Source organism: Lepus europaeus, chromosome 1, assembly GCF_033115175.1.
Source record: "Lepus europaeus isolate LE1 chromosome 1, mLepTim1.pri, whole genome shotgun sequence".
NCBI lineage: Eukaryota > Metazoa > Chordata > Mammalia > Lagomorpha > Leporidae > Lepus > Lepus europaeus.
The window spans coordinates 158885427-158912990 of NC_084827.1; the positions used below are offsets into that span (position 1 = coordinate 158885427).

The 27564-nt window shown below is 35.2% G+C and overlaps 1 protein-coding gene across 1 annotated transcript in view; it reads left to right on the forward strand.

Annotated features, from left to right (window-relative positions):
• Positions 1 to 27564, forward strand: part of VWC2L (von Willebrand factor C domain containing 2 like) — a 162533-nt gene that overhangs the window by 14579 nt on the left and 120390 nt on the right. The window contains exon 2 of the mRNA XM_062201840.1: positions 10688 to 10817. Within this exon, the coding sequence (XP_062057824.1) occupies positions 10688 to 10817 (130 nt within the window). The remainder of the gene's footprint in view (positions 1 to 10687; positions 10818 to 27564) is intronic.

Genomic DNA, 27564 nt, shown 5'->3' on the forward strand with positions numbered 1-27564 from the left:
ACTATGATGAGTACAGTCATGTAACCAGTGCCACATAGGTTACAGTATTCCCTTTTAGTCTCATAACCATCCAGTAAGAATAGAGACTTATTAATATTATTAACTCCATGCAACAGAAAACTCAGTCCACATCATCATTCAGCCAAATTCCACTAAGAGATAGCACTAACATCTTTTATGCATGGTTACAAAATTGTCACTGTGTTGCTGTACCTTGTCCCAAAATTATGCACTAAAGTACAGATTTATCAAGAGCTTAATCAAAAAAATTTTAATTGAAGTATGCTTTCATTTTATTGCTCATATCTACCTCAGTATGTATTTGTGGAAGGACATAAAAGATGAACTAGGCATCAAATAATGTACTACATAAACCAGTAGGAAATGATTGTTTGGGCTTAGAGGTAGAAATATATTTAATATAACATGTATAAAGCCCTTAATATTATTAATTTTTCATTACTCTCTCTTCATAATATGATAAAGTACAATGTTACCAGCAAGCAGAAAATGAAAAGATCTCAAATGATAGAAAAATTTTGCCCAGAGAAATACTGAGAAAGTGGCAAAGAATGAGTTTTTAAGTAACAATCTGATTGATTCTGCCTACACAAATAAGTTTGGTTGTCCCAGGCTGATATTAGACCCCCAAAGTCCCTGAATTCAGTGTCTTCTCTGCAGTAATAGCACCATGAGATATGATCCCTCTCCTTTCTGTCACCAATTCCTTTCACTGTTTTCTGTAGAGTAAGACTGGTCAGGTCTCTTATATGATTCTTCTGGGCTATAATTCTCATGGTGATGTATCCCCCCAAAACTGCACCTGTCCTTGCTTTAATGCTAATTGCATTGAAACAACATGAAATGTTAGATGACTGGATGTTTCTCTGATATCCAAGGTCAATAGGAAGTTTTGAAGTTGTACATTTGCTCACTTTTCTATACTGCGTGGAGAATCATGGGTTCTGCTGAAAATATTCATTTCCATTGTCAAGGAACTTTTACGTACAGAGCTGACTTTCAATCCAGCTCATCAGCAAAAGACTAAAAGCATCTGCTTTTCTAGGCTATTTCGCAAGGGTGATTGTGGTCCTTGATTGAAACCTTTGCTACACCATGAATCCTATATAGCTTTTGCCAATTCCTTTGGGCTCTCCTTTGAAGATAGTACAGGCAGCAAAAATAATCTTGTTTTTCCTCTTAAATATATACTGTTTATTTTCCTGATAAGTGATAAATCTGAGATTACAACTTAAATATATTTTTTCTCATGTTCTCCTTATCTCTCTTTTATTTTCCTGGATGCCATTCCTTACATTTCAAAAAAGCTGTGTTTTACTGCCGTGAAACTCCTTGACAATATTCAGAAATCAATTCTATACATCATCAGCTTATCAGAACAGGCAGTATTTGATTGTAGATTGATTGCCCTTAAAACATATGCCAAAAAATTTTTCAAAGTTTTTTCAAGAAAAAGTATCTTTAGAAAAAAAAAGCTATTAATATGTCATTCTCTGTTGTAACGATAATGAGTTTTCAAAAATGAGTGAACAATTTTGCATTTGATAATAATTTTAGGATTTGTACTATAACTGTTTCCCAATCTTCTTGTATTTTCTTTTACTTCAGTTAAGTCTGAATAAAAATGAAAATATTAACTATAATAATTCAGTCCTTCATTATAGTGGTACCAGTTACTTTTATTAAAAAAAAAGTTTAAAAAATAAAATAAACATTTTTATAGATCTCTTAACTTCTAGAATCCCATTTATTGACACAGGATGGACATGTGGTTGATACACCTTCTATAATCTAACTTCTATATCATATACATTCAATAAATATGCTGAATAAATACATCATTTTGAAAATTTGATATTTCAGAATTATAGTTTATGACCTACCTCATATATGAGACCTACATGGGCAAAGCTAAGTACACTCTTTATAATGACCCTTGTTTTCAACAAATATGAAATATTTTGTTGACAAACACACTAAAAAGAATATTCCAGACTATATCTAAATAGTAACTCCACCTGAATCTAAAGTGATGTCAATATACACATTTGCTGACCATCTGAGGTGATCATAAAGAAAAATCCAGGCATCAGGTTTTGAGTTTTGTGTTTTTTTTTTTAAAGTTTGCTTCAGCAATATTAAGATTCTTAAGTAGTTCTAGCTGTATGTCCACAATTTGATAAGACTTACAACCCCAGTGTTCTAAACATTCTACAATCAATAGGGCAGAATGCTGAAGAGGTCATCACAATCCCATTAGACCAAGATCTCTGAGGAGCATTTTAATCAGTAATGTTATAGGTCATCTTTCAAATGGTTGTGAATTTTGGTTAAAACCCATTGGATCTGTTGATTATTAGCTGATATCTCCTGCATGCAAATTACTGGCTACAGCAGTGGCAGTGGATGCTAAATACTTTTGCACTTTCTAATTTAATGTATATTTTAATGAAGTGAACAGTGAGATTCCTGACAGGCATCAGCAACTTTGAAATAGAGTCCTCCAAATTTTTTATACAGTTTGAAAGTAATGAGATTTGTTCCATAAAGTGATAAAATGTATGCCATAAATTATCTCTAAAAGAAGTGTGCTTCTTAAAGCAGTATTTTCCCTTTGTGGAGACCAGATTTTAAATGTGGTTTAATTAACTTTTTTGGGGGCAGAGTAAAGTGAGGTATATTTTCTTTGATAATTTTTTCCCATAATCAAAAAATGGAGCAACCTATGTCATCCAGAGTCGAATTTCACTTGGTTAGAAGGAAAGCCATTGATATGATAAGAATGCTCAAATAGCAGTTAGAATATATCCTAGCCATCTATGTCCCTTCAGCTTTCAACAACTTCTCAGAAAGGAATCTAGGAGTCAAGTTTTGTTTCTCAGAATACTCAGGATGTATTTTCTTGGGCTTTGTACTCTAGCTTTAAGAAAGTAGAATTGTTTATTATTAAGGCCTTTCCCTGAAAAAAATTATGATAAACTAAAATCAGTGTGTTTTAATTAACAACCATTAAACTTTATGCAAATCATAAAACAAAGCTAGTTTTTCCTCAGACACTTTATAAATTCCCCTATCTCTAAATTTACTTGACACAGTGTTCACTGGTGAAATAAAATCTATAATATCCTACTGCTAGATAATCTGGTCAAGACAGTGCTTGAAAGTCTTTTCAGTGGTCCACATGATGAATATCATGAATTTAAGACTACTTTTAGAGAGTGAGTATATTTTCATTGCCTTAACCAAATATTTAGATCATCACTCATACTCAAAAACCTTCCTCCCAAAGTACTCCTTATAATATTCAAATAAGATGCATGCACTTAATTGATTTGGAATATTTTTTATAAATGAGGAACACAGATGAAGTTGCCCATATATATGGTTTAACCAATAAGAAAACAGGTAATGCGTAAATGATTATGCACTTCAGTTAACAAATATTTATCAAGTACTGTTCAGTGTTAAAATACCTTCTAGGCGCTGAGGATGCAGGAATACACAATATATAATCAGTTTAGAATCTATGAGGATGGCATATGGGAACAAATAAAAGTGGAAAGAGATCATTCAGATAATCTCAAGAAGTGATGAGAGCTCTGAATGGGAGGTATAGTACAGAGGGACTGGATTACCCAGGTTGCCAGGGAAGGCCTGCTTGGAAAGACGTCATTCAAGTTGACACCTGCATGATCAAACTACAGCAAAAGAGATATTTGTTACTTTCATTTCTTTTTTTTTTTCCTCATTGACCTCTAATCGGTTTAATCATTCATAACTACTCTTTTTCTTATTTTTCCAGTTTTACTTAATAAATATAAATTTCCAAAGTACAACTTTTGAATTATAGTGGCTTTTACCCCCCATAACCTCCCTCCCACCCACAACCATCCCATCTCCCACTCCCTCTTCCATCCCATTCTTCATCACAATTCATTTTCAGTTATCTTTATATGCAGAAGTTCAGCTTAGTATATACTAAGTAAAGATTTTTTTAAGAACATTGAGAAGTGGAACCTTTTAAAAACTTGTTTTGTTTTGTTTTGTTTTGTTTTTCATTTGCAAGGCAGAGTGAAAAAGAGAAACAGACACAAAGAGAAGTAAGCAGACAGAGAAATCGAGAAAGGCTCCAAAACACTGGCCCATACCCCAAAAAGCCCACATGAGCTGCGGTTGTACCAAGAAGGCACAGACAGGAAGCTGGAAGTCAGCCTGGGTTTCCCAAGTGGATGGAAGGGGCCCACTCACCTAAGCCATCACCTGCCACCCCTCTTCCCACCCCCACCTCCTCTGCATGCACCATCAGGCAGCTGAAATCAGGAGCTGGAACCAGGCACTCCAATAGGGAAAAATTCTAACCGGCATCTTTTATTTTTTTTTTTAAGATTTATTTTTTAAAAAAATTATTTGAAAGGCAGAGTTATGGAGAGAGGAGGAGAGGCACCGAGAGAAAGAGATCTTCCATCCTCTGATTCATTCCCCAAATGACCACATAGCTGGGACTGGGCCAGGCCAAAGCCGGGTGCCCAGATCTTTCAGGTCTCCCCCATGAGTCGCAGGGACCCAAGCACTTAGGCCATCTTCCACTGCTTTCCCTGGCCTGTTAGCAGGGGGTAGGGTCAGAAGTGGAGCAGCCAGGATGCCAGTGTTTCTGGAGGCATCTTAACTCACTCTGCCACAATGCCGACCTCTCTTCATCGTGTTCCTGACATATTAATCCCATCTGATCAAAAATTCTCTCACCAAACCAAGCCCTAAACAACTTTGTTTCAACCACCTCTACAACTAGATTCCACTCTGAAGAGAAGAAATAATCTAAATATCACTTTTTAAAAATTTTATTTAAGGTATACAGGTTTCATGTATTTCATACATATATATAGATTTAGAAACATAGTGATACTCCCCACCCTTCCCCGTCTTGTGCATTCAACTTTACTTTTTGAATTTTTTCCCAGAAAGCCATCAGTGGCTAATTATGTGACTGAATAATAATATTTCTTACCTATCTTTATGTACCTCATAATAACTCTGTAATGTTTGCTGCTATTGCTGCTTTCACTGTGTAGATTAAGGAAGTAAGGCACAGAAAGTTTACATCATTTCGCCAAGATTCGCAGCAAGTAAATAGAGCATCTGGGAGTGAAATCACCATACTATGGTTGTAGACTGTTTTAATGAAAATGGCACAGCCACCCAAACAAAATGTTTTTTTTCTAATTTTCCTATTTTTTTTATTTTTTAACATTTATTTAATATAAATTTCCATAGTATAACTTTTGGATTACAGTGGCTTTTTCCCCCCATAACCACCCTCCCACCTGCAAGAATATCTTAAACTCATCAAATTAAAACAGAAATGTATATTTGTTTGAACACTGCCATGTTTCTTGTCACTGTGAGGTACAACAAGCCTTCAGATAGTGATGATTTCCTTCTGGGCATTTTACAATCAATGCCAGGTACAGCAACCACATGCTATTGACAACTTGGGATATTGTCAGCTAGACCAAATGCCTTGGCCTTCCTCAAGTAAGTCTCAGTGTATCCAGAATTCAAAATAAATGTGCACTTACTATAAACATACGAGAAACTCTACGCAGCAATTCTGTAATATCATGTTCTCTCTCTCTCTTTTAATTTTGTTTATCTTATTTGAAAGCAGACAGATTTCCTATTCACTGGTTCATTCCCCAAATTCCCATAATAGACAGGGCCAGACAAAGCTAAACTAGGAACCTGGAATCCCATCTAGGAATTCCATGTGGGTGGCAGGGACCCAACTACTGAAGTCATTACTTGCTACCTCAAGAAGTGGATATCAGCAAGAAACTGAAATCCAGAACCACAGCTAAGACTCAAATTAAAGCACTTCCATATGGGGTGTGGGTATCATAAATAGCACCTTAACCACTGCTTGGGATGCCAAATGCCTGCCCCAGTTATTATTCTAATAATTGTATATTAGCTCTTATTGATGACCCTGTTAACTTCCAAATTCTCACAAAAAAACATACTTGGTAAATTTTCCACAATTATTCCATCATTCCATTAATCTACATTCTGAATTCTCAGGCTACTTTCCCAACAATAACAAAAATAGTACCAGCATTCCACTATTTCTGAGATTCTTGTACCTTCCCTCAAATTCTCTAAGAATTCTCAAAAACTACATTGACTTTGGGATTTCAGGATCAAGGTAATTGGAAGCTAACCATTTTTAAAGCAGATGTGTTGCCATGTTTCCTTCCTAATACTGATGAGGGAATTCTGAATGTTAGTCACCTAGGCAAATATTTTAAATGATCTTGTTTTGCTCCTTTAATTTACATATAAAATATGTTATATATGATATAATAAATAACAATAAATATATATGTGAATTTCAAAATCATAACAAAATAGAATTTTTTATACTCTCCCTATATATTAACTACCAAAAAAAAATAGTTAGTGTGAAATTTCTTTTCAGGTCTGGCTTATTTTACTTAGTATAATGATCTCTAGTTCCAAAAAAGAATTTTAATTTCCACAAGTTTTCGAAGTGCCCTCATATACATACACACACACACACACACGAATGTTTACAGCAGGTTACCCCATTGCCCCTTTGTGGATTAGTGGAGCTGGGACATGATTTATATTTGCCAAACAAGGTATACAATCAGTGGTAGAATTACAGATAAAATGCACAGTCCTGCTTAAATGGAGTTTAACATTAGAGATTCAAAAACACAACTACTAACCTGCAGGTATAGTATATTTATAACAGAAATACAATACTCAGACCATCTAATATATACATTAACAAATAGGGGATGGTGTTTTAGCTCAGTGGGTTAAATTACAGCTTGCAATACCAGTATCCCATATCAGATTGCCAATTTGAGGCCTGGCTACTCCACTTCCAACTGAGCTTCTTGCTAATGTGCCTGGGAAAGCCATGGGTGATGACCCAAGTACTTGAACCCCTGGCACCCGTGTGGGAGAGACCTGGATGAAGGTTCTGGCTCCTGGCTTCAATCCAACCCAGACCTGTCTGTTGTGGTCATTGGAAGAGTGAAACAGCAAATGGAATCTCTCTCTTTTTTTCCTAATAAATAAATGAATATTAAAGAAATCAAATAAATTTGAGCCCTAACCCTAATTCCATTTAAAGCTTATGAAAAATTATAGTGAATGATACTTTATTTTTGAAAAATTGCATACCAAAAATGTTCTGTGAGATTTCTTAGAAAAAGGTTTCTTTCTGTATAAAATTTAGGATGTTGTCATTTAGTCATCTTACCTATGAAATCTCTAGATGACAAAAGCCATGTACTACACAGTATTTCACATGTTCTTCTAAGGCAAGCTAGTAATAATAACTTTTCCAAGTGCTTGTTTCAGCTTTTTTTGTTCCTCTGAGGATAGCTTTACTCTTTAATCTTTGGTTTTATGAGGACGTTTTCAAATTTAATCTATATTTTTCACATTGAAGAATCCAATAAGAGGAAGTTTGTAACTGACTCAGTGCTTAAGACATAAAGATTTATGCAAAGAGCCAAACCTTTCAGAGTTTGACACTGTAAGGGGTAGGGAGGGGGAGGTTTTCTGAAGTCTGAACTTAATGTCAAAATAGCTCACTGCTCACTCCTAGTAAGTGATCACTGTATCAATGATATTTTTTCCAAAAAACAGGAGAAGTCCAAGGCAATCAAGAAAGTCAAGTTGAGAAGGAGAATAACAGTGGTGTCAAACTTGGGTGAGAGCATGAAAGGAAAGAGGCCCGAGAAGGCTGGCAGGGACTCAAAGGGACCTCAGCATGAAATTGATGGATTAAATTTGAGGGTTCAGAAGAAGAGGGTCCCATGAAAGCTTGAGATATGAAGAAATGGACTGAGATAAAGAATATTTTATAAAAAATTTAATGAACATAAAATAGGAACTAGCATGGTTACTACAAAAGATTCTGGGTTAGGATGGGATGGACCACAGCACATGAATAAAAATCAAATGCAAGGCAGGATTGGAAGTTACCGAAGGTTAGGGAAATTTTTTATTTTTCTAATTATGTTTTTTCATTATCAAAGCCCCTTCCAAAACTATACTTTTATTGCTAAGTTTTGTTGCCTTAGTTTCTCCCCAGAGTATTTGTTAGCACCTCGATGCTGACTTGTACACACGTATACACCCCCTAACCAGTTTCTATCTTTACCTGAACCACTATTTATGCTTCTCCATGTCACTTCTAAGTATAGATGCCAGGCTCCAGGACTTAAGGACGCCACAGTCCCCAGGCATACAAGTCACACAACAATCTAATTTTGACCTGGTATAATTTCCTAACAAGTTTGCAGCAAATAAAAAAAAAAAGCAACAGAATTTCCATGATAATCTTTTATGTACTAAACACCCAAGTTAGTGAAATTATTTTTAGCAGGAAGTACCTATGCTGTATAAATCAATTACACAGTTACTAATGTCCATTGCTGTGTATGTGAGCCACATGGAGAAGGGTACAAGGTATTTGGAAGTCAACTACTCAGATGCGGGTACACAGGATAGTGATACTTCCTATCTAGTGGTGACGTGGTATAGCAGACTGCCTGGATTCAAATTCTGACTCTGCCACTTACTCCCTGAGGACCTGGAAAAGCTATTGACTTTCTTTCCATCTGTCTCCTCTATGGGATGAGGATAAAAACGAATCTGCTTTCATAGGGTTATTATAAGAAGTAAGTAAATTAATATAGGTAAATTGCTCAGCATGACACCTAGTAACTAGCAATGTTCAGAAACACTGTTTAAATTTGAATGGTGTTCTTCATCAGGCTGTGTTGGTAAACTAATTTTTCAATTCTCTCTTAAAAACCACAGTGACTTAGAAGTAAACATTTTGCATTGAAAATACAGGCTCTTTCCAAGAATTTTGATTCCCAGAGCCAGTCCATTAAAGTTACACAGACCAGTTCTTCTTTCAGCAATAAGGGAACTAGCAAGAACAAATATTCACTGTGAAAGAAAGGGTGATATGTGGAGGAGACTGTATTATTAGTGGCTCCCTTTTTCTGTCACACTGACAATATGCTTGCTATCCTTAGGAAGCTATGTGAAAATACTTCCTTGCAATTGAACCAAGGAAAGGGTCGCGCTCTGACAAATTGGCTCAGGAGCCTTCGATATCACAATGGAGTTTGCAAACAGCCCTGGTTTATACTTCTGTTTTCTTAATTAAAATTTTATGTAAGATCAAGCTTTTTCCTAATTTACTGAGAATATTCAGTAATGAATTTCAGTATAATCCCAGCCCTTGGGCTAATGCAATAGATCCAGCTGAAATGCTTAAATACAGTACACCTCAAGACAAGAGCCTAACTGTATCCATCAATGAACTTATTGATCATGCTAAGAAATAGCAATACTTGACCACATAATCTATGTCTAATCACCTTATTCTCACTAAATATGAAAGTAAAATATTTAATTTAGGTTTTCTTTATGCAGAAAGCAAAGATCAAATGATTTTTTTTTTAAATAATTAAACAGTTGAATGATGCTCACCCCAACAAGCTGCCTGAGTTAAGAACTACTGGTGTTATCCAAAGTGTCAGCTCCAGGAAAAACAGCAGCAGACAGGGATGATGGACAGTAGCCATAGAAACAACAAGAGAGTTTTAATTAACACAGTTGCTGGTGAGGAACTGTGGCATCAGGTCAGAGTCAGAGGTTACTAAGAACAAATGGTTTGATTGGAGAAATATGGACATCTTAGGACTTCAAAAAGCTCCAAGTTTTCATTACATAATTCTAAACATTACTTTTATAAGAAACTAGAGCCATGAATTACAAAGGATGAGAAAGTCAGAGTAGCCATTGCTTTGGATTACTTGTGATATAAGCAGTTTCTAGGAAAGAAAGAAAAAAAAAAAAAACTCCTTGTTGGTCGGTAAGTACTGTGAAGACAAAAAAAAAAAAATGTTTCCTACTTTTTTTCCCCTCTTAATTAATCACTTCTCAATTCCAATTTTAGGGTCTTGGACTCTTAAAGTGAATAGTGGCTTTTTAGGTCGATCAATTTTAGTTCATTCATAAAAGCAAGCAGGCAAGATGAAAGGTATTCACTAAATCTTTCAAGATGTAATACCTGGATGTTTGGATCTCAAATGCAATTTCCTCTAAAATTCACATTGGAAAAAATGCCATTTACAGTCTAGGGTAGCTTGAAAAAGAGTTCATAAAAGGGTAAAGGTGTCTTCTTATCATTTCAACATCCTCAGTAATTCTCCTATTTCTCAGGAAGAAAAAAAAATGACAAATGGAAAAAAAATATTTCATATGTTCCAGTGTCATTTCTGTTTACCAGAGGTAGACAGAGCATCTGGGAACCAAACCAGGAAGACATATGAGTTGTGCAAACATTTCTCTGGAAAGTAGGAAACAAAGACATAGGGAAGGCCATAGATGAGTGTTTTAGTTTTAGATGGCAACTTGAGCTGCACATCACAGCCACCTTGGCTTGGATGTCTAGGTCACCTTCAATTGGAGGAGAAGAATCATGCACATGGTAAATGGAGTTAATACAGGAAAGCCACTTTAAACACTGATGTTTTATCTTCTGACAGCATATGAATGTGCAAGCATTAAGTTATAGGAGAAAAGGGGCTAATTTTAGATTTGTTCCTAGCCCTCTCCATGTGAATGGTGTCGCTGTGAGCCCAGCAATGAAGTTCACTGTGTTGTAGCAGACTGCGCAGTTCCTGAGTGTGTCAACCCAGTCTATGAACCAGAACAATGTTGTCCTGTCTGCAAAAATGGTAAGACCACATTGCATTAGCTTTCAAAGAGGGGTTAGTACAAAATACGAATATTTCCCCCCTGTACACCATTCAATGCAAGAGCCCTCTAAAATCTACCCTTGACTTCTCAATATGGATATGGCCAATTTATAGCTTTATCCCATGTTCAAGTGAAAATAAATCAGTGATGGGCAAATTTTGCAGCCTTCCAACTGGGGAATTAAAGCTCCTGTAAGCTTTGTTGTGGATCCCTATTATTTATTGTTGACTTATAAGGAGGATATCAAAAAGAAAATAGTGACATTTTTTGTAATTATATTTCTCTCCTATGGAGTTTATAAAGCAGTTCGGTAGTTCACCCCATTTCATAGTACATAAGCCAGGGTACAGAGTAGGGTAAATGCCAGGTATTTTGCTTTTGGGATAGATAAGACTTGAGGTTTAAAGTTAAGTTATGAAAGAAATATCAATCTAATTATCAGTACACTTAGATTCAACACAGAAAACTAAAAATCTTAGGGATTTTACCCTAAGTTTTATAACCTAGCAAGCCTTGCTCTTGCAGTAGTTGCTATAGAGGAGAGTTTGGCATATTTATGAGATTATGGATTCCTTTTTGTCCCTTGTGGAATAGAGAGATTGGAATCACTAAATATCCTAATCACCCAAAATCAACTGTTTGCTATATAAAAGAAAATGCAATGCCATGACTCCAGTTCAGCAAACCAGCAACACCAATAGTACACTCTTCCCAGGCGTCATGCACTACGGAAAGAAGACAGTAAGTCTCCACTAGGTAACACTTCACAAATTCCTCCCTCCTGGACTTACTATCTGCTTGAAAAACTATTTCTAGCCCTTAGTTAAGTAATCTTCACTCTAATGCTGAATCCCTTTGCCTTTTGGGTGTTGGTAGTATTCATTTTCCTCTATTATATATTATTTTCTTTGAATTTGGAATTTTGTTAGCTCATCTACAAATCTTTTCTTTCACAGAAAGGTAATAAGCAAAAAAGTATGAAATTATTTAAAAACAAAAGTAGCTATGATTACATTTATTTTTTGTGTGTGTTTTGGTATGTTCCCAATGGATTTATCAAGAAGCCTTCAAACATTTCCCCAGTCATAGATTGTACTATTGTACTATTAAATTGTTCACCTGGCTTCTCTTTTTCTTCTCATTCCCCTAATCTAACTACTTGTCATAGTAACCATCTCTCAGAAGGTAGAAATAATGATCCCAATGAGGCTCTAACATATGTAATATATGCAAAAGCATCAAATATAAGACTTTGTATTTTTAAGAGAATTTTGAAAAAGCCATGAAAGGTACAGGAAAGAACAATGTGGTGACTTAATGGCTGAAAAATAGGACCTATGAGGACAGACTGAAGGAGTTAGCATAATTTGTCCTGGAGAAGAGAAGGCTCCAGGGAGATCTAACTGTAATAAAGTATAAGGATGCTTAGTCTAAAATGGAAGATGACCTGTTGTTTTCATTTTCTCCAAGGATAAAAGGAAGAAAACCTCAACTACCTAATCAATCTCTACAAGTAGGATTGACAAGTCTGACTGAATTTTTTTTGGTGTTTTGTTTTTCTATAAGCTACTATCTAAATAGCTCCTTGAGGATCTTTCCTTAAGTGGCTCTGGTTAACTTTATCTCACGTGTAAACAAAATTATGTTTATAGTTTAAGGCTCTTGTCTAGATAGAACCCAGCATATTTACAAAATTAAACTTCCAAGACCATATATTTAGTATATATTTTGTATGCAGGCATGCACCACATCAACCTAGTTAGCCTACACCAAAGCCTGTCATATATCCAGAATTAATATCTACATCAAATGTTAAATCAGCCACTACCAACTAGTCACACTTAATTTGATGTCACCCAAGATTAGCCTGTTTCTATCACATGTCTTGATAGAGAAATTTGTCTTCAAATGAAAGCCTCTTTCTACAAATTGTGTAAAGAATGAACTTTAATTTTTCAATTAATTAGTAATCCATTAGTATACTTGATAAACAGATGTTGGGTGCACAAGGTATAATCAAGTTTTCTGAATTTTTTCCTCCATGAAGCACTAAAAATAACCACTTCTGTTTCATCTTGCTATTTCTAAACAAGCTTAGATTGTTTTTGAAGGGAAATTAATCTGAATTTAAAATAGAAAGACTAACTTGCATTATAGTATAACACTGAGCTGTTACCTTTTTGTATAGTTAAATGTCACTAATTAATCACTTGTGCCAAACAATAACAACAACAAAGTGTAAACACTGTCAAGAGAGAGCACACAAAGGGCACTGGAGTCTCATGATCACCAGTGGCCCTGATAATTTTATCCTGAACATAGGCTGAGTGCCACAGCTCCTGTGCTCTCTTCATTTACAGAACTGAAGGGAAAATAAGTGTTGATTTTAAGGGAATATAACCAGAATAGTATCTTAAATTTCCAATACAGGGTTAGTCTGTGTCTTCACATACATGCAAAAAAATTTGCACATTATAGTGAAAACTACTTTTTAAAAATGTTATTATTTTCTTAGTCTTAGAAAACAAGTTAAGAACAGGCCTTATGGATGAAAGAGAGTGGCAATGGATTTTAATTTGTAAACAGTCTAATAACATTGTTTCATATTTTCTTAAATCTTCATGAATATTGATAATTTTCACAGGAAAATAATTATCAGTTTTCATAAATGCTGATCACTTTGACTGTAAAATATTTCCATTTTGCATACCAAGATTGATTTTCTGCCTCCTTAAAATTAGAACTTACAAAAGCAAAACACATTATAGATATAAAAGAAAAGCTTAAGGTGATAGAATCTACCACATCTAATCTTAAAACTCAACATTCAGTTAATATTAAAATCCTTATTTTGAGATTACCTAAGAGCAAACAAGGAAGCATAAAATTTAGTTTTCTCAGAAAATATTAATTTACCAATGAATATATATAATTATCTTTAGAAACAAGTATTTTGATATTATAAAATGATAAACAGCTGTAGCATTTCTGGATTCTTGGTAATATAATTTGCATTAATAATTTAAGGACATATATACTCAGAAATTTTCTATTATGTAAAGGAAAAAAAAAACTTAAAATATTCAGGTCTCAATGATAACCTCAAGCAAGAATTCCAGTGCTTAGCTATGAATATAGCCAAACTATAAAATATACTCCATTCTCATTAAAGTTAGTTCAGTACCATGAAGACTATTGATATAATCCAAGTAAAATAAAAATGTTAAACAAAGATCTGAATGATTAGCTCAGTACATATTAACAAATTAACCAGGAGGAAAAAAGATGAAGGTAATGTTTTATTGGGGTAGAATTAAAGGGATTGGTATAGGGATTCCTAGTTGTTAAACATATTATTAAGCATTTGTTTCTCCCTTCTCATTACATCTGAAGAGCTAGTAATCCAAATGACTTCCTGAAAAATATAACATTTCCATACTATCTTTCCCTGTGATTGTGTTTCTACCTTTCAGTCCCAGCCCTTTCAATGCGAAATAATGAGAATTCTTTATTGTTTTTATAATATGAAAAAATTAAATTGGCACAGCCAGCATCTGCTTAAAGAAAATGCTCCAGTTTAGAGTATCATACAAATACTTCAACTATTTGAACTGGTCATACATTTGACTAGTACCATGTACCTACTTACATAGTATTTATTGTATTTACTTAAAAGGGGAAACCTGTTGAAGTGAAATGGACACTGTAAGAAACAGTGACCTGATCAGCTCTTGTCCTGACTCTAGATGTACAATGTAATACTTTATCCTTTTTAGAGAAGTAATATTAATTTTAACATCTTTCTTTGTAGCCACTCATTACTCATTTCACTTTTATTTATTCCTTTATTTTTTACTTTTTAACTGAAAGCTAAAAATTGCAATACTTGTATAATGTTCAAATTGGAGTAAATATTTCTATACCCTTGAGCATTATTTCTTTATAGTGAAAACATTCAAAATCCTTTCTCTCCTTTAGAAAGATAAACTGTACATTACTACCATCTATAGTCACCCTACTATGCAGTACAACAGAACTTCTTTTACCTAACTTAGTACTTTCTTACCATTGTCCTTCATTCTCCCCTGATTCTAGAAACCATTCTGCTTTCAATTTCTATGAGTTCAACTGTTTTAGATACCACATATGAATGAGATCATGTAGTACTTTTCTTTCTGTGCTTGGTTTATTCCACTTCACATAATGACCTACAATTCCATCCGTGCTGTCACAAATGACAGGATTGCATCATTTTATGGCTGAAAAGCATTCCATTGTGTAAATGCACTTTTTTATCCATTCATCAGTTGATGAACACTTATTTTGTTTCCATTCTGGGTGGATAGTACTATTATGAATAGTGCTGCAATACACAAGGGAGTACACATGTCTCTTCAACACACTGGTTTATTTTTCAATTATACCCTGTAGTGGGACTGCTAGTTCATGTGGAGCCCTAATTTTCGTTGCATGAGGAAATTTCTTACTTTTTTCCGCAATGGTTGTATTAATTTTCTTTCCTACCAACAGTGTACAAGCGTTCTCTTTTTTTTTTTTTTTTCTACCTCCTCACAAGCTTGTGCTATCTTTTGTCTTTTTATAGTAGCCATTCTAACTGGAGCAAGGGGACATCTCATTATGGTTTTGATTTATATTTCCTAAGGATAAGTGATACTCAACATTTTTTCATGTATCTGTTGGCCATCTGTATGTATTCCTTTGAAAAATGTCTATTTAGATCTTTTACCCATTGTTTTACTCGGCCTATTTGTTTTTATGTGCTCAAATTGTTTGAGTTATTTATTTATTCTAGACATTAAGCCTTGACAGATTATATTTCATTCTATAAAGTTATTCCATTTGTCAGTGGTACATACATGCTAACATTTGGTCAATTCATTCAGAAATCCGTAAAATATGAATTGAAACCCATATCCAATATAAATTTATAATGTCAAACATCTGGATTAAAAATATGTAGCCAGATATTGGAATATTTTAGGAGACTCTGTTTAAATGCCTTTTTTTTTTTAACATTTCATCAACTAGCATATAAGTGAGTTCTTTGTTTTCACTGGAATGTAGAGTCACTCATTATTCATGGCTCTGAGAAAAAAGCTACCTCAAGAAAATTAGATTAGATGGGACATTCCCGCAAAATCCTTCATGCAAATTAAATAAGGAGTTTTAATATCTTCTTAACTAAACTGAAATTGCTGGAAATACCATTGAAATATTGTTTCTGATCCCTTACTGTTTTCTAATTTGGTAGTGATAGAAATAAGGCAAGAAATTGACTTGTCACAAGGGCAAATAGGAAAATAACAACAAAGGGGAAGAGCCAAGCACAAACATGAAAGAGAAAGGAACTTAAAGATATCTACTAGCTTCCAACAGAACATGGAGTAACTTGTTTCTATTCTTAACATGCAGATTCCTTGTAATAAATAAAAGAAAAATAATTCTATGGTGAAGGTAACGGGAAAACAGTACATAAAGGAAATTCGCATAAGAAGGAAATCAAACATCTTATAGTAAATTTTGGAAAAATTATCTTATCTTCAAAAGGAACCAGGGAGATAGAAATTAAAACAACGAAAATTCAATTTTGTATCAATAATAACTTGAGATTATAACACCTCACACTGGCAAAGATACAGAGAAAAGTGTTTCAAAAGAGTTGAGAAAATGTTAGAACAATTTCAGAAGGAATTTTCTTTTTAACTTTTCTTGTCACTTGAAGTCAGTAATTTCACCTTTTGTACTTTGTCCCACAGTCATGAACAAAATTTTCATCACATTTTAAGAGAGAAAAGTTGGGAGAAAGCAAAAAAGTCCTTCAACGAGGTAATAAAATATATTACAGCATTTCAAGTCCCTACTGACAATTTTTGCTGCCCTATAAAATGAGCAAGAACTGTACAGTTTACCCTATTTTCCATATGATACAGTAACACATATATAATATATTCCTGGTAAGTGAAATATACTTCAAATATTTTTCTTTATAAATGAAGTACAATTATAAGCAGTAAATATTAAATTTATAGGTATATAGAGAAGGAGCACAATAGAATATTACTATGATTCATTGATTACTTTTAGGGAGATGTGAGAGGGTGAAGGGAGGAGAAAAAAAGACAAAGATCTTCAATATTTTAAGCATTTACAAGCTGGTAATAAAAACAACAGAAAAGTTTGTGAGGAGGTAGTTCACAAACAAAGTATGTTTTAAAATCTAGAAATTATTCAGTGTCACTAATAATCAAATTAGATTGTTTTAAAACCATTTTTGTTATTTTCAGATGTAGCATAGTGAAAGTTCTGGAAGACTATACCTTAAGCCTTTCTGGTGATCGAACGAACAGAAGAGAAAGTAAGGAGTGGAAAGAAGAAGTTGTAGAAGCAGGAAACTTTGACTTTTTGTTTCATGGGTCTCTTTAGTGAATGAATTTTCTCAAATTTATTATATTTTCACAATTTAAAAGATACCATCAACCCTTTAAATAACAGATAATTCTAATGCTACTGAAGTCTTCCAGAGAAGAGAGACAATAAACTTTTTTTATGAGGTGCATTGACATCAAGTAAAGATTACCAAATATAAAATGCAGCTAAAGAGAGACAATTCTTGTGATTATTAATGTGAATACAGCTACAAATTCCTCTGTCTACAAGCTTGGGGTTATAGATTGTGCTGAGGGAATGGAGTTCATATATTGTTTAAGATGTTACATTACATGGGGTCTAAGGCAGCCTTTGTCACTACATGAACCTTTCTACAACAAAGTGTATGAAGAGACTGAATAGACAAGAGTTTGATACCATCTCAGTTCTAGCCTTACTCAACTGAATTTTCACAAAGAAACAGGGTTTTCAGAGATTGTGAATTTTGTAAACAAACAGAAAAGAGCAGTTTAAAATAATTGTACCTCCTGGCCAAGTGGGATTTACTATGAGTTTGTAAAGATAGTTCAATGTTAGACAATGTGTTAGTATAATTTATCTATGGCTAAATAGAGAAAAGAGAGCATATTATTTTTATTTAAACTTAAGAACAGTAATTGTAAATCAGCAAATACTAGTGACAAAAACCTCTGAATAAGACTGTATGGATAATTTTCATTTGATAAAATACATGTACCTCAGCCCAAAAGGTCAGAATCATACTTATTAAGTAAACACTAAAGTTGCCTGACAAAGTATGAGAAAGGATGCCCAAAACAAAAACTAACAAACAAAAAACTCTTAGGAAGTGATAAGAAAAAAAAAACCTTGATTCTCTTCAAAAATTAGCAAATAACTTTAAAAAACATTTTACTGAAAATGAAGTAATAATGATCTTTAAACATGACACTTTTCTCCTATTCATTTATGAGGATGAAAATGCAATGGAAACTGATACTTTTTTTTTTACTTAGTAAATTGGCAAAATCCTAGCGTGCAATAATCCAATTTGTTGGTAATACTGTGGGAAATAGGCACTCCTTCATATTGCTGGTGGATCAGGAAGGAAAGGGGAGCAGCTGAGACACAAGCCAGTGCTCAGATGGGATGCCGGCATTACAGTCAGTGGCTTTACCTGCTATACCGCAACACTTGCCCAAAGTCTATATTCTTATTTAAATACATGAAAAGGACTCATTTGGTAGTGTTGGAGAAGTCTACCTACTAGCTATATTACTCTAATATATAGTATATTTTTTTAAAAAATGGAATATGGGAATAGAAGCAAACACAAACAGAATTGAACAGAAAGTCAAAAAAAGCAACTCAGGAACATACAGGCATACCTCAGAGATATTGTAGGTTTGGTTCCAGACTACCACAATGAAATGAATATTAAAATAAAGAGATTATATGAAATTTTGGTTTCCCAATATATACAAATGTTTTCAACAGTGGGCTTACGATGTTCAGGAAACTATATTGTAAACAGATATACTGCCATCCAGACTTTGTTGTTCCATTTCTAGAGCACAGGTAGATTTAGTATTTATCTACTAAAATATTAAAGGTCCTGGGACTTTCAGAATGTGAAATGAGCATTGGCTTCAACTTCAGCTTACCAGCTGTTTAGCCTCTCACACAAGAGAGTCAAATTGGTCTTTGAAGATTAAAAGCCTGACATTGAATTCTCTTCTCTACCCATGGAAGTCCTTCTTTGGCACCTTCTTCCAATATAAGGTGTTCCCGCTACATTGTGTTCAGGGTGGCCACCTTCCTCAGTGATCTCAGCTAGGTTTTGAGGATTACTTGCTGCAGCTTGCACATCAGCACGTACGGCTTCACCTTGTGCTTCTATGTCGTAGAGGTGACTTCCGTCCTCAAACCTGTTGAATCAACCTTGCTGGCTTCAAATTCTTCTGCAGCTGCCTCACCTCTCCTTGGATTAAGCTTTGCATTAAGGGAATTTTGTATTCCTAGTTTAATTATCCAGACAACTAAAATTTTGTTCATATCAGCACAAAACCAAAGGCTGTTGTGTTTTCTTGTCCTTGGTACGTTCCTTGGGATAGTACTTTTAATTTCCTTTAAGAGCTTTCTCTGTGCATTCACAACTTGGCCGTTTGGGTGAAGAGCCCTCACTTTCTGCCTATGTGGGCTTCCACATGCCTGCCTCATTAAATTTAATCATTTCTAGCTTTGGGTATAATGCGAGAGACACTTGAGTCTTCCTTCCCCTTGATCACTGAGAGGCCCTTATAGAGTTACTAACTGGCTTAAATTCAATGTTGTTGTGTCTTATGGGATATGAAGGCCTGAATTGAGGGAGAGAAAAAGAGGAATGGCCAGAAATTGAGCTACTGGACACATAAAATTGATTAAATTTGTTGTCTTACATAGGGGCTGTTTGTGCAGCCTCAAAACAATTAGAATAGTAACATCAAAGATCACTGATCTCTGGTTCACTATAATATATTGTAATAATGAAAAAGTTAAACATATTACAAGATAATCAAAATATGACACAGAGATGTAAAATGGGCACATGCTGTTAGAAACATGGCACTTAAAGAATTGCTTGATGCAGGATTAAAAGGAACCCACAATTTGCAAAAACACAATATCTGTGAAGTGCAATAAAGCTAAGCACAATAAAGCATGCATCTATATAATTAAGACAACATCCGAATATTTGATGAAAAATATATATTACTGTAGAAATGTATTAGAAAATTCATCTTTTTTAAAAGATGAAATTACACTTCTACCTTATCCATTCTATGAAAATTAATTTCTGTTAAATAATTAAATTTAAAAAAACAAAGAAATTTTAAAAATAATGTAATCATCGGTTTATTCAAAACATAGGAAAGGTCTTCCCAAACTTAAAAGTAAATGAAGAACTTCTAAAAGGAAAAATTGACAGGCCAGGTAAGTAACTTAATTTTATCTTTAAGTTTGTTAATATATCAAAATAACACAGTATGTGATTTTGGAAAGGCGAAATGCAAAAGGTATTCTCTCATACTGCTAACGAGAATATAAATGATATCCTTACTGCAGATCAGTGAGTCTGTAGAGTGCAATGACATTCTAGAAACCAATCAAGTAGAAATAAACAGATAAGAATATAAAAGTGTGTATGTAGAGATGTTTATTACAGTTGTTTTATAATAGCAAAAGTTTTAAAAATTTAAAACCTACAAATTCAAAAATAAAGTGGTTGTTTAAAAATCTGACAGTACCTTACATGGATTACCTTAAAAACTGCAAATAATACTATAGAAATAAATTAAAGACATCCCCACAAAGCCATGTATGTTCATGATATATTATTAAACTTGTTTTTTCAGAGGCAATAGATATTATAAGCTTATTTTGATTAAAAATAAAACATATGTATAGAGAACAGATTGGAATAAAATACTTCAAAATGTTACTAGTACTGAACTCCAGATGATAGGTTAACACATAATTTTTACTTCCTTCTTTTTGCTAGCCATGTTTCCTAAATTTCCTATAACAAACCTTTATTTTTCTTATGATTAAAAATGACTAACATAAAATATAGAAAAATTCATGACCAAGTTAATGTAAAAGTATCTTACTACATTTATAATTTAATAATTAAATGATCAACATGTCACTTATTATAACTGCATTGGTCTCTTACTATAATTGGCACTCTATAAATTAATTAGACTAATAATTTGTAGCACTTGACTTTTTAACTCCTTTAGCTATGAGATTCTTTTGAAAGCATTTGGAAAGCTTCATTGCCCATTTTATGCATCTATTAGGGAAATTGCTAAAATAGTCACTGAAGTATATCCATTTACATTTTCTGGAACTATTTTGAAAAATCAGGCTTAATTGCATGCAAATCTTTCAACTTAATATCTTCTCATTTCATCTTAGGTACAGAATTAGTAAAAAGCATAACACAAACATAAAACACACACACTGAAGATGAAAAATGTGCTGGCAACATGATACATCCATTGGCTACAGAGCCCCTAGAGCAGTTCATGATGAAAGCATGCCCTATGAAAGGCAGTTTCAAAGTCTGTGTTTCATTGACTCCATAACTGAAGGTCAGAACTCCATCTCTAACAAAGTAGAAATCAAAAGAGAGGAACTACAAATAACAATTTTAATAAGCCACAAAGAATAACTTCCTATTTCTTTCATAAAGCTAAAATAAAAAACTCAAAAAAGGAAATATTGTTATTTATGTACTCCTAGACCAACAAGATTCCCTTTTAATCCATCAGCAAATTAGATTTCAAAGACATTATTTTATAATGTTGACTTAATGAAAATTAATATCACGTTCATCTCCTACTAATCACATTTATTTCATAATTATCAGGGCTGCCTGTTCTTTTAGAAAATGTAGAGAGAAAAGCCAACAAGTGCAAAAATTTGAACTTTTTCTCTTTTTCTCCCTTAACATAGGTGAAATGTTTAGGAAGTTCCTTTTTCCCCACTTAAGCATTTGTAACAATGAGACCAGTCTTCCCTGAAAGCACACACCCTCTCCCTTTACAGCAGATGGATTAGGAAGTTGCACTCACTGTGAGAGCCACTTAGTTCTTTACTATTCACTATTTGAAAGACATTCGAATACACATAGATTCATTGTCTTACATCTAAACATTCACAAAATCTTGAAGCTAAACTGCCTTACAAATGATAGCTGGGCATATTGTTAAATGCCCATCACCACCACCACCACCACCACCCCCCATTGCAGAGGACCAAGCACTTAGGCTATCCTCCACAGCTTTCCCAGGGGCGCTAGCAGGGAGCTGGATTGGAAGTGGAGTAGCTAGGACTTGAACAGGTGCCCACATGGGATGCCAGCACTACAGGCGGAGGCTTAACCCTTTATGCCACAGTGTTGGCCCGTGGTCTCTTTCTAATTATGTTTTTTTTTTAAATACCATATTGCTGTCTTTTATAATTACAGACTAATTTCTAATAGATCACTTCCAAGAACTATGCATGGTAGAAAATGGGTGACTGTGAAATACTTTCAGAAGTAACTAAAGGTTAGAGTCTGACGGGGAAGTTAAGATATTTAGCCTTGCAAAGATTCAGGAACGCCTAGAAATAAACCCATCTTCCTAGGGAAGCTCACAGCACTGGCTCTGGGAGAGTCTCACTGAGGGTACTGTGCAGTCTCACGAGTGGTGAGCCGCCCATCTGGAATGACTCCTACCTCTCCCTTCCACAGCCCAAACATTCACTCAAAGGCACCCAGAGACCAAGTGGTTACTGCTTATGCAGAAGACACAATTTAAAGCAGAAAGTCTTGCTTCTTATAAACCTTTCTGTTGTAGACACATTAGAGCTCTCCCTCACTTCACTTCAGCTTTGCCATGTAGGGGCCCCAGGCTATTCGAACTAGTGGAGTCCCAGAGCAAGCTGCATCCCATCACCACACCATCATTCTCCACCACTATTTAGCCTAAACCTTGTGCTATCAGACAAAAACAAAAACAAAGCTGTAATGTACTGCTTGTCATTAAATGAGTTTATAAATGCCTTCAAAACACTCAGGCAAGATGGGCCTAGAAGGCCCTTAGCATGTTATCCCTAGATCTTCCTTGGAAGTCACAGGCAAGACACTGGGAGCAAGAGTCTCTAATGGGCATATCTTTTGAGCACACATTCCAACACTTCCCTTCTTACAAATAAGATCAAACCTTCTTGGGCCTCCACAGCCCCAAGCTTTTAGAAAAGAAGGGACCTCAGAACTCTGGGTACCTCTGAAAAGATTGTAACCTCCCCTTTCCCACAGTCACAGCCATACTTATCTCACATCTGGCTTGAGACTATTAGGATTAATCTCATGATGCCTTTCTACTCATTTACCTCAGACTCCACCAGATGACCAGGAGACCCCTCAACCCCCAGACTCTGATCCCAATATTTGTCTACGAGCCATCAATCAATACTTTGGCTTCCCTTCCACTGCTCTGTTGTCCTTCACCACACCTATTACCACATACATAAGTATATGTTTTACTTATTTAACTACTTCTCTCTCCTCCCACAAGCATACACTCCATGAGACCAAGGATTTCTGTCTGTTCGGGTCACTGTTGTATTCCCATTGCCCACAACATGTTGTAGATGCACATACATATTTTAAGTGAACAAAAAATGCCCATGCTATACTTTCAGAAGGGCTACAGTTAAAAAAGAATCCGATTCTTGGAATTAAGTTACTATTTGAGATGAATTTATCTTTTTTGCATTACATTTTTTCATTTTTTAACAGATTCAATATAGTTCACAGATACAATTCTAAGAATAGATTTTCCCTCCCTACCTCCTTGTGCTAGTTTTTGAGATAACATAGTTTTAATGTACATTACAGTCAAGGGCTTAATTCTCCACCAGATCGAGAGTTCAACAGGTAAAAAGCAAAAAGATCCTACTTTAGTATATTTTCCTTCCATTTCATACAATAAGCTTTCATGTGAAGATCCTCAGATGCATTGTGTGGAGACGAAGAAGTTTATTCTTGAGAGATATCTTTCCTAGCTAATTTTTATTTAGTTTACCACAAAGATTGGTCAGCATGCAATAACTGATGGATCACATAGCAAGGAGATCTAAAGACAAAGGCTGATTGCCAGAGAAAACTGATTGCAGCTTGAAGTTTTCCAGTTTCATCATCTCATCATAGGCATGTAAAGCTTCTGTTTGTTGAGAACAGACTTCCTGTAATGAGTGTTCCCTTTTAGTGCTTACCTAATGTCATAACTAGCAACTGTGATTCCTCTTTTCATTTTATCCTATTCAATTGAAAGAGAGGAGCAAGAGGATGAGAGAGAAAAGGATGGGGAAGAGCAGAAAGAAAGCATGAGTGAGCGAGCTCTCCTCCGCTGGTTATCTCTCAAAATGCTTTCGAAAGCTAGTGCTGGGCCAGGCCAAAGCCAGGAGCCAGAAATTCAATCTAGGTCTCCCATCTGGGTGGCAGGAGTGCTTGAGACATCACCACTGCCTCCCATGCTGTATATTAGCAGAAACCTGGAATCAGCAGCAGAGCCAGGACTCAAACCCATTCTCTATATGGGGTATGGGCATTCAAAGCAATATTTTAAACTCTATGCCAAATGTGCCCCCCCCCAGTATTATTCTTACTAACATTTTATTTAACTGTAAAGTTTAAGTATGTTATTGCCTAAAAACCATCTAGAAAATAAAAGCACTTAATAAATGAGAGCTATGTTTATTCTTTGTATTAATTAGATTAATTTTCATTAGAACAGTCATTAAGAAAACATCTTAAAAAAGGGCACTGTTTCCTTCAGCATTGCCATTAGCTGATGCCCCTTCTATTCCAGCCTTCCAGAATTCCATTACACAACTCATCCTACAGGCACCAGCCAGATGTCTCTTCTGTGGGCCAGCTCAAGAATGCTCACAAAAAAATGTTGCCGAGATGGTAGTTTTAATACTGCATGTCCCAGCGATTTCTCTCAGATTTGTACAGACATCAATTATGAAAACATTAGAAGTTAAAGGATCATTCGTACGAGAGTGCTTAAGAATGTGTGTGAGCATTTGGGTACTTACTGCAGTAGGCTATCAGGAGCACCATTTTGATGAGTTGAACAGCTTTTCAGTTTTTCTCAGATAATGCTGCATAAGAGGCCAATTGAGCTTTTTATTTAAAAGAAGAAAGTGTTCACATAGCCATAAGCATTAACCAAATCTGTGGTTTGAAAATTGGTAAAACTGACTGAATGTGAAGACACACATTCAGAAAACGTGCCTTGATATCAGGATAGAGGGAGAAGCTCTCATTATGGGGAATAATGTTTAATTCTAAAAATCAAATTATGCGACTGGGAAATGCATCAAAACATGTCATAAAACAAGGACAAAGAAAAGGTGCTAACCAATACCTCCTCTGGCATTAGCTGATTGGGAAACCTCCAAGGATTGCCCTGGCTCAGGCAGGAAGCCCTTACTGTAAGACCTCTGATATTTAAATGTTACTCTGAGCTGCTTCAAATCAATCCATCACAAATGTTAAACCTTTTCTTGAAACTATTTATGGTTGGATGCCCCTCAACTGAGAAAAGAGAAATAGGAAGTTCCTGCAAGCATGCTTGTCTTGCTTACTGGTGCTTCATTTGTGTAAGGCGACAGCCCAGAGCAATCGTAACTGCTCCTGCTCATCCGGGGAGATACCCAGCCAACCCTGAGTCCTTTCTTTCACCCATTACTTTTATGTGTTTTTGCAGAAAGGTCTATAAAGCAACACACCTGTCTTCTGGAAGACTAAGCTCAGTTACTTTCCAAGGTTGTTAAATAACAAAATAGTCAGCAGTGTTGTATCCAAATCTTGAAAACCTCCTAGCTCTAGCTTTCTGTGTCAGAATTTAAAATAGGGGCAAGACACAGTGTGCTAGGGACTGATATCATATGCTTAAGGTATTGGGTGCTCGATGTCTATGTTTTTTCTGGCTTGATTGAGGATTTCCTTGATTTGAGGATTTCTTTGAGAATGGAGAAAGATGAGAGTGAAGAGCAACACAGGAGGAAAGCTGCAGGGAGGTAAAGACGTGGGCTTTGCAAGCCAGAATTCCTGCAGGTGAAAATTTAATTGGATTCTGGATTAATTCCTGCTAACAGCAGTACTCGTGTTTCAGGGCTGAGTGAACCATCAGCCATCTGAGAACTGGAATCCTACTCAATCCCACAGAATGGTGCTCCTTCAAACACTTACACACTCACATCATAAATATTCTCATCCTTATCTCCTTCATTTCCACAATTTTCATAATTAATGTCACTACACATTTGAGGGAAATAACTAGGACATGAGGTACTTAAGACATCAACTCAGTAACATATTTCCTCAATGTCGAGCATTCTTGAGCTTCTCAGATGACTAAGTGATAAAATATAGGCCCAATTAGTTTGAATGTGGAGCACAACACATCCTGCATGACAGGGAGACAGCAGGAAAGTACTGGCCAGGGAAGCAACACCTGGCTAGGTGCCTGCAGGATGAGTCAGGGACAGTGAATTCTGGGAGGCTGGAATGCAAGTGGTGTCAGCCAATGGCACATGCTGAGAGAAACAGTTGCTCTTTTGAAGTGCCTTCTAAATAACTGGTTTAATGGTGATCATTAATCCAACCACTGCAAGAGTAACTCTAGTTCACATAAATTAACCTTTTATGTGTAATAGGTCCTTTGTAGGCATCACTATATTTAACCTTTACAACAATCCTGTAAAGAGGCAACAGCTGTAATTAATAAGTTGCTGGGTGGAGGGCATCAAAACTTAGCTGAAGTCAGTAAGTTGCACTTGGATATGTGGTTGAGATTTGAACCCTGTTCTATAAAACTTCAAAGCTCGTGTTCTTAACCAGTAATTTGCAACGTGTAGCTCCAGCTCAGCAGCATCAGAAGTATCTGTGGGCTGGTCAGAATTCAGATTTATGAACCCATCTCAGATCTACTGAATGAGAAATTCCAGAGGAGGGAATAGCACTCTGCATCTTCAGATGCCCTCTAGGTATTGTGTGATGTTCCAAGTTTGAGAACCATACACTTGCTTTCATGTCTTTATTAGGAAGTATGTTCTCTTTCAAATGAAGGATAAGTGTAGAGGAGAAAAGCAAAAGTTGAAATAATTACCATCCAATAACTACTCAAGACAAAGTTGTATTAGGACAAGAGGCAAATCAAAGCTGTACAGAAAAACTAAGACCACAAAACGCCCTGGAGTTGTCCTGGAGAGGATCTTGGAAACCCCAGAGCCTAGAGAAAGGTATTCAGGTTAGGCTGTCAGGAATGGTTGTTTTCAATGGTCATGGTATTTCTTCAGAACAAAGCTGTGATAATTGAAAGTTAAATTCAACTGATTTTTTTAAAGGCAGCAAAAGTCACTACAGAAAGCACAAACATGAAAGAAAGGCATGAGAGATGAGCATAATCACTGCTACTCCATCCCTCATTCAAGGGGGTTTTCTTCACTGATGTATGGTAAAGAAGTGATTATTCCAAGTGGATTCTTTCTGGATTTAAGACACAATAACTGTTGACATTTTATATATCATAGTTGTATTTAAGGACATTTCAAAAGAGCTTTGTTGACATAAGGTGACATAAATTAGACTGTACAAATTTAAAATATACAACTAGTGTGTTGATATATATGTACCTGAGAAACCATTACCATAATCAAGATATGACATTCCCAAAACAATTCTCAAAACCTTTTATAATACCACTCTCCAGTCTC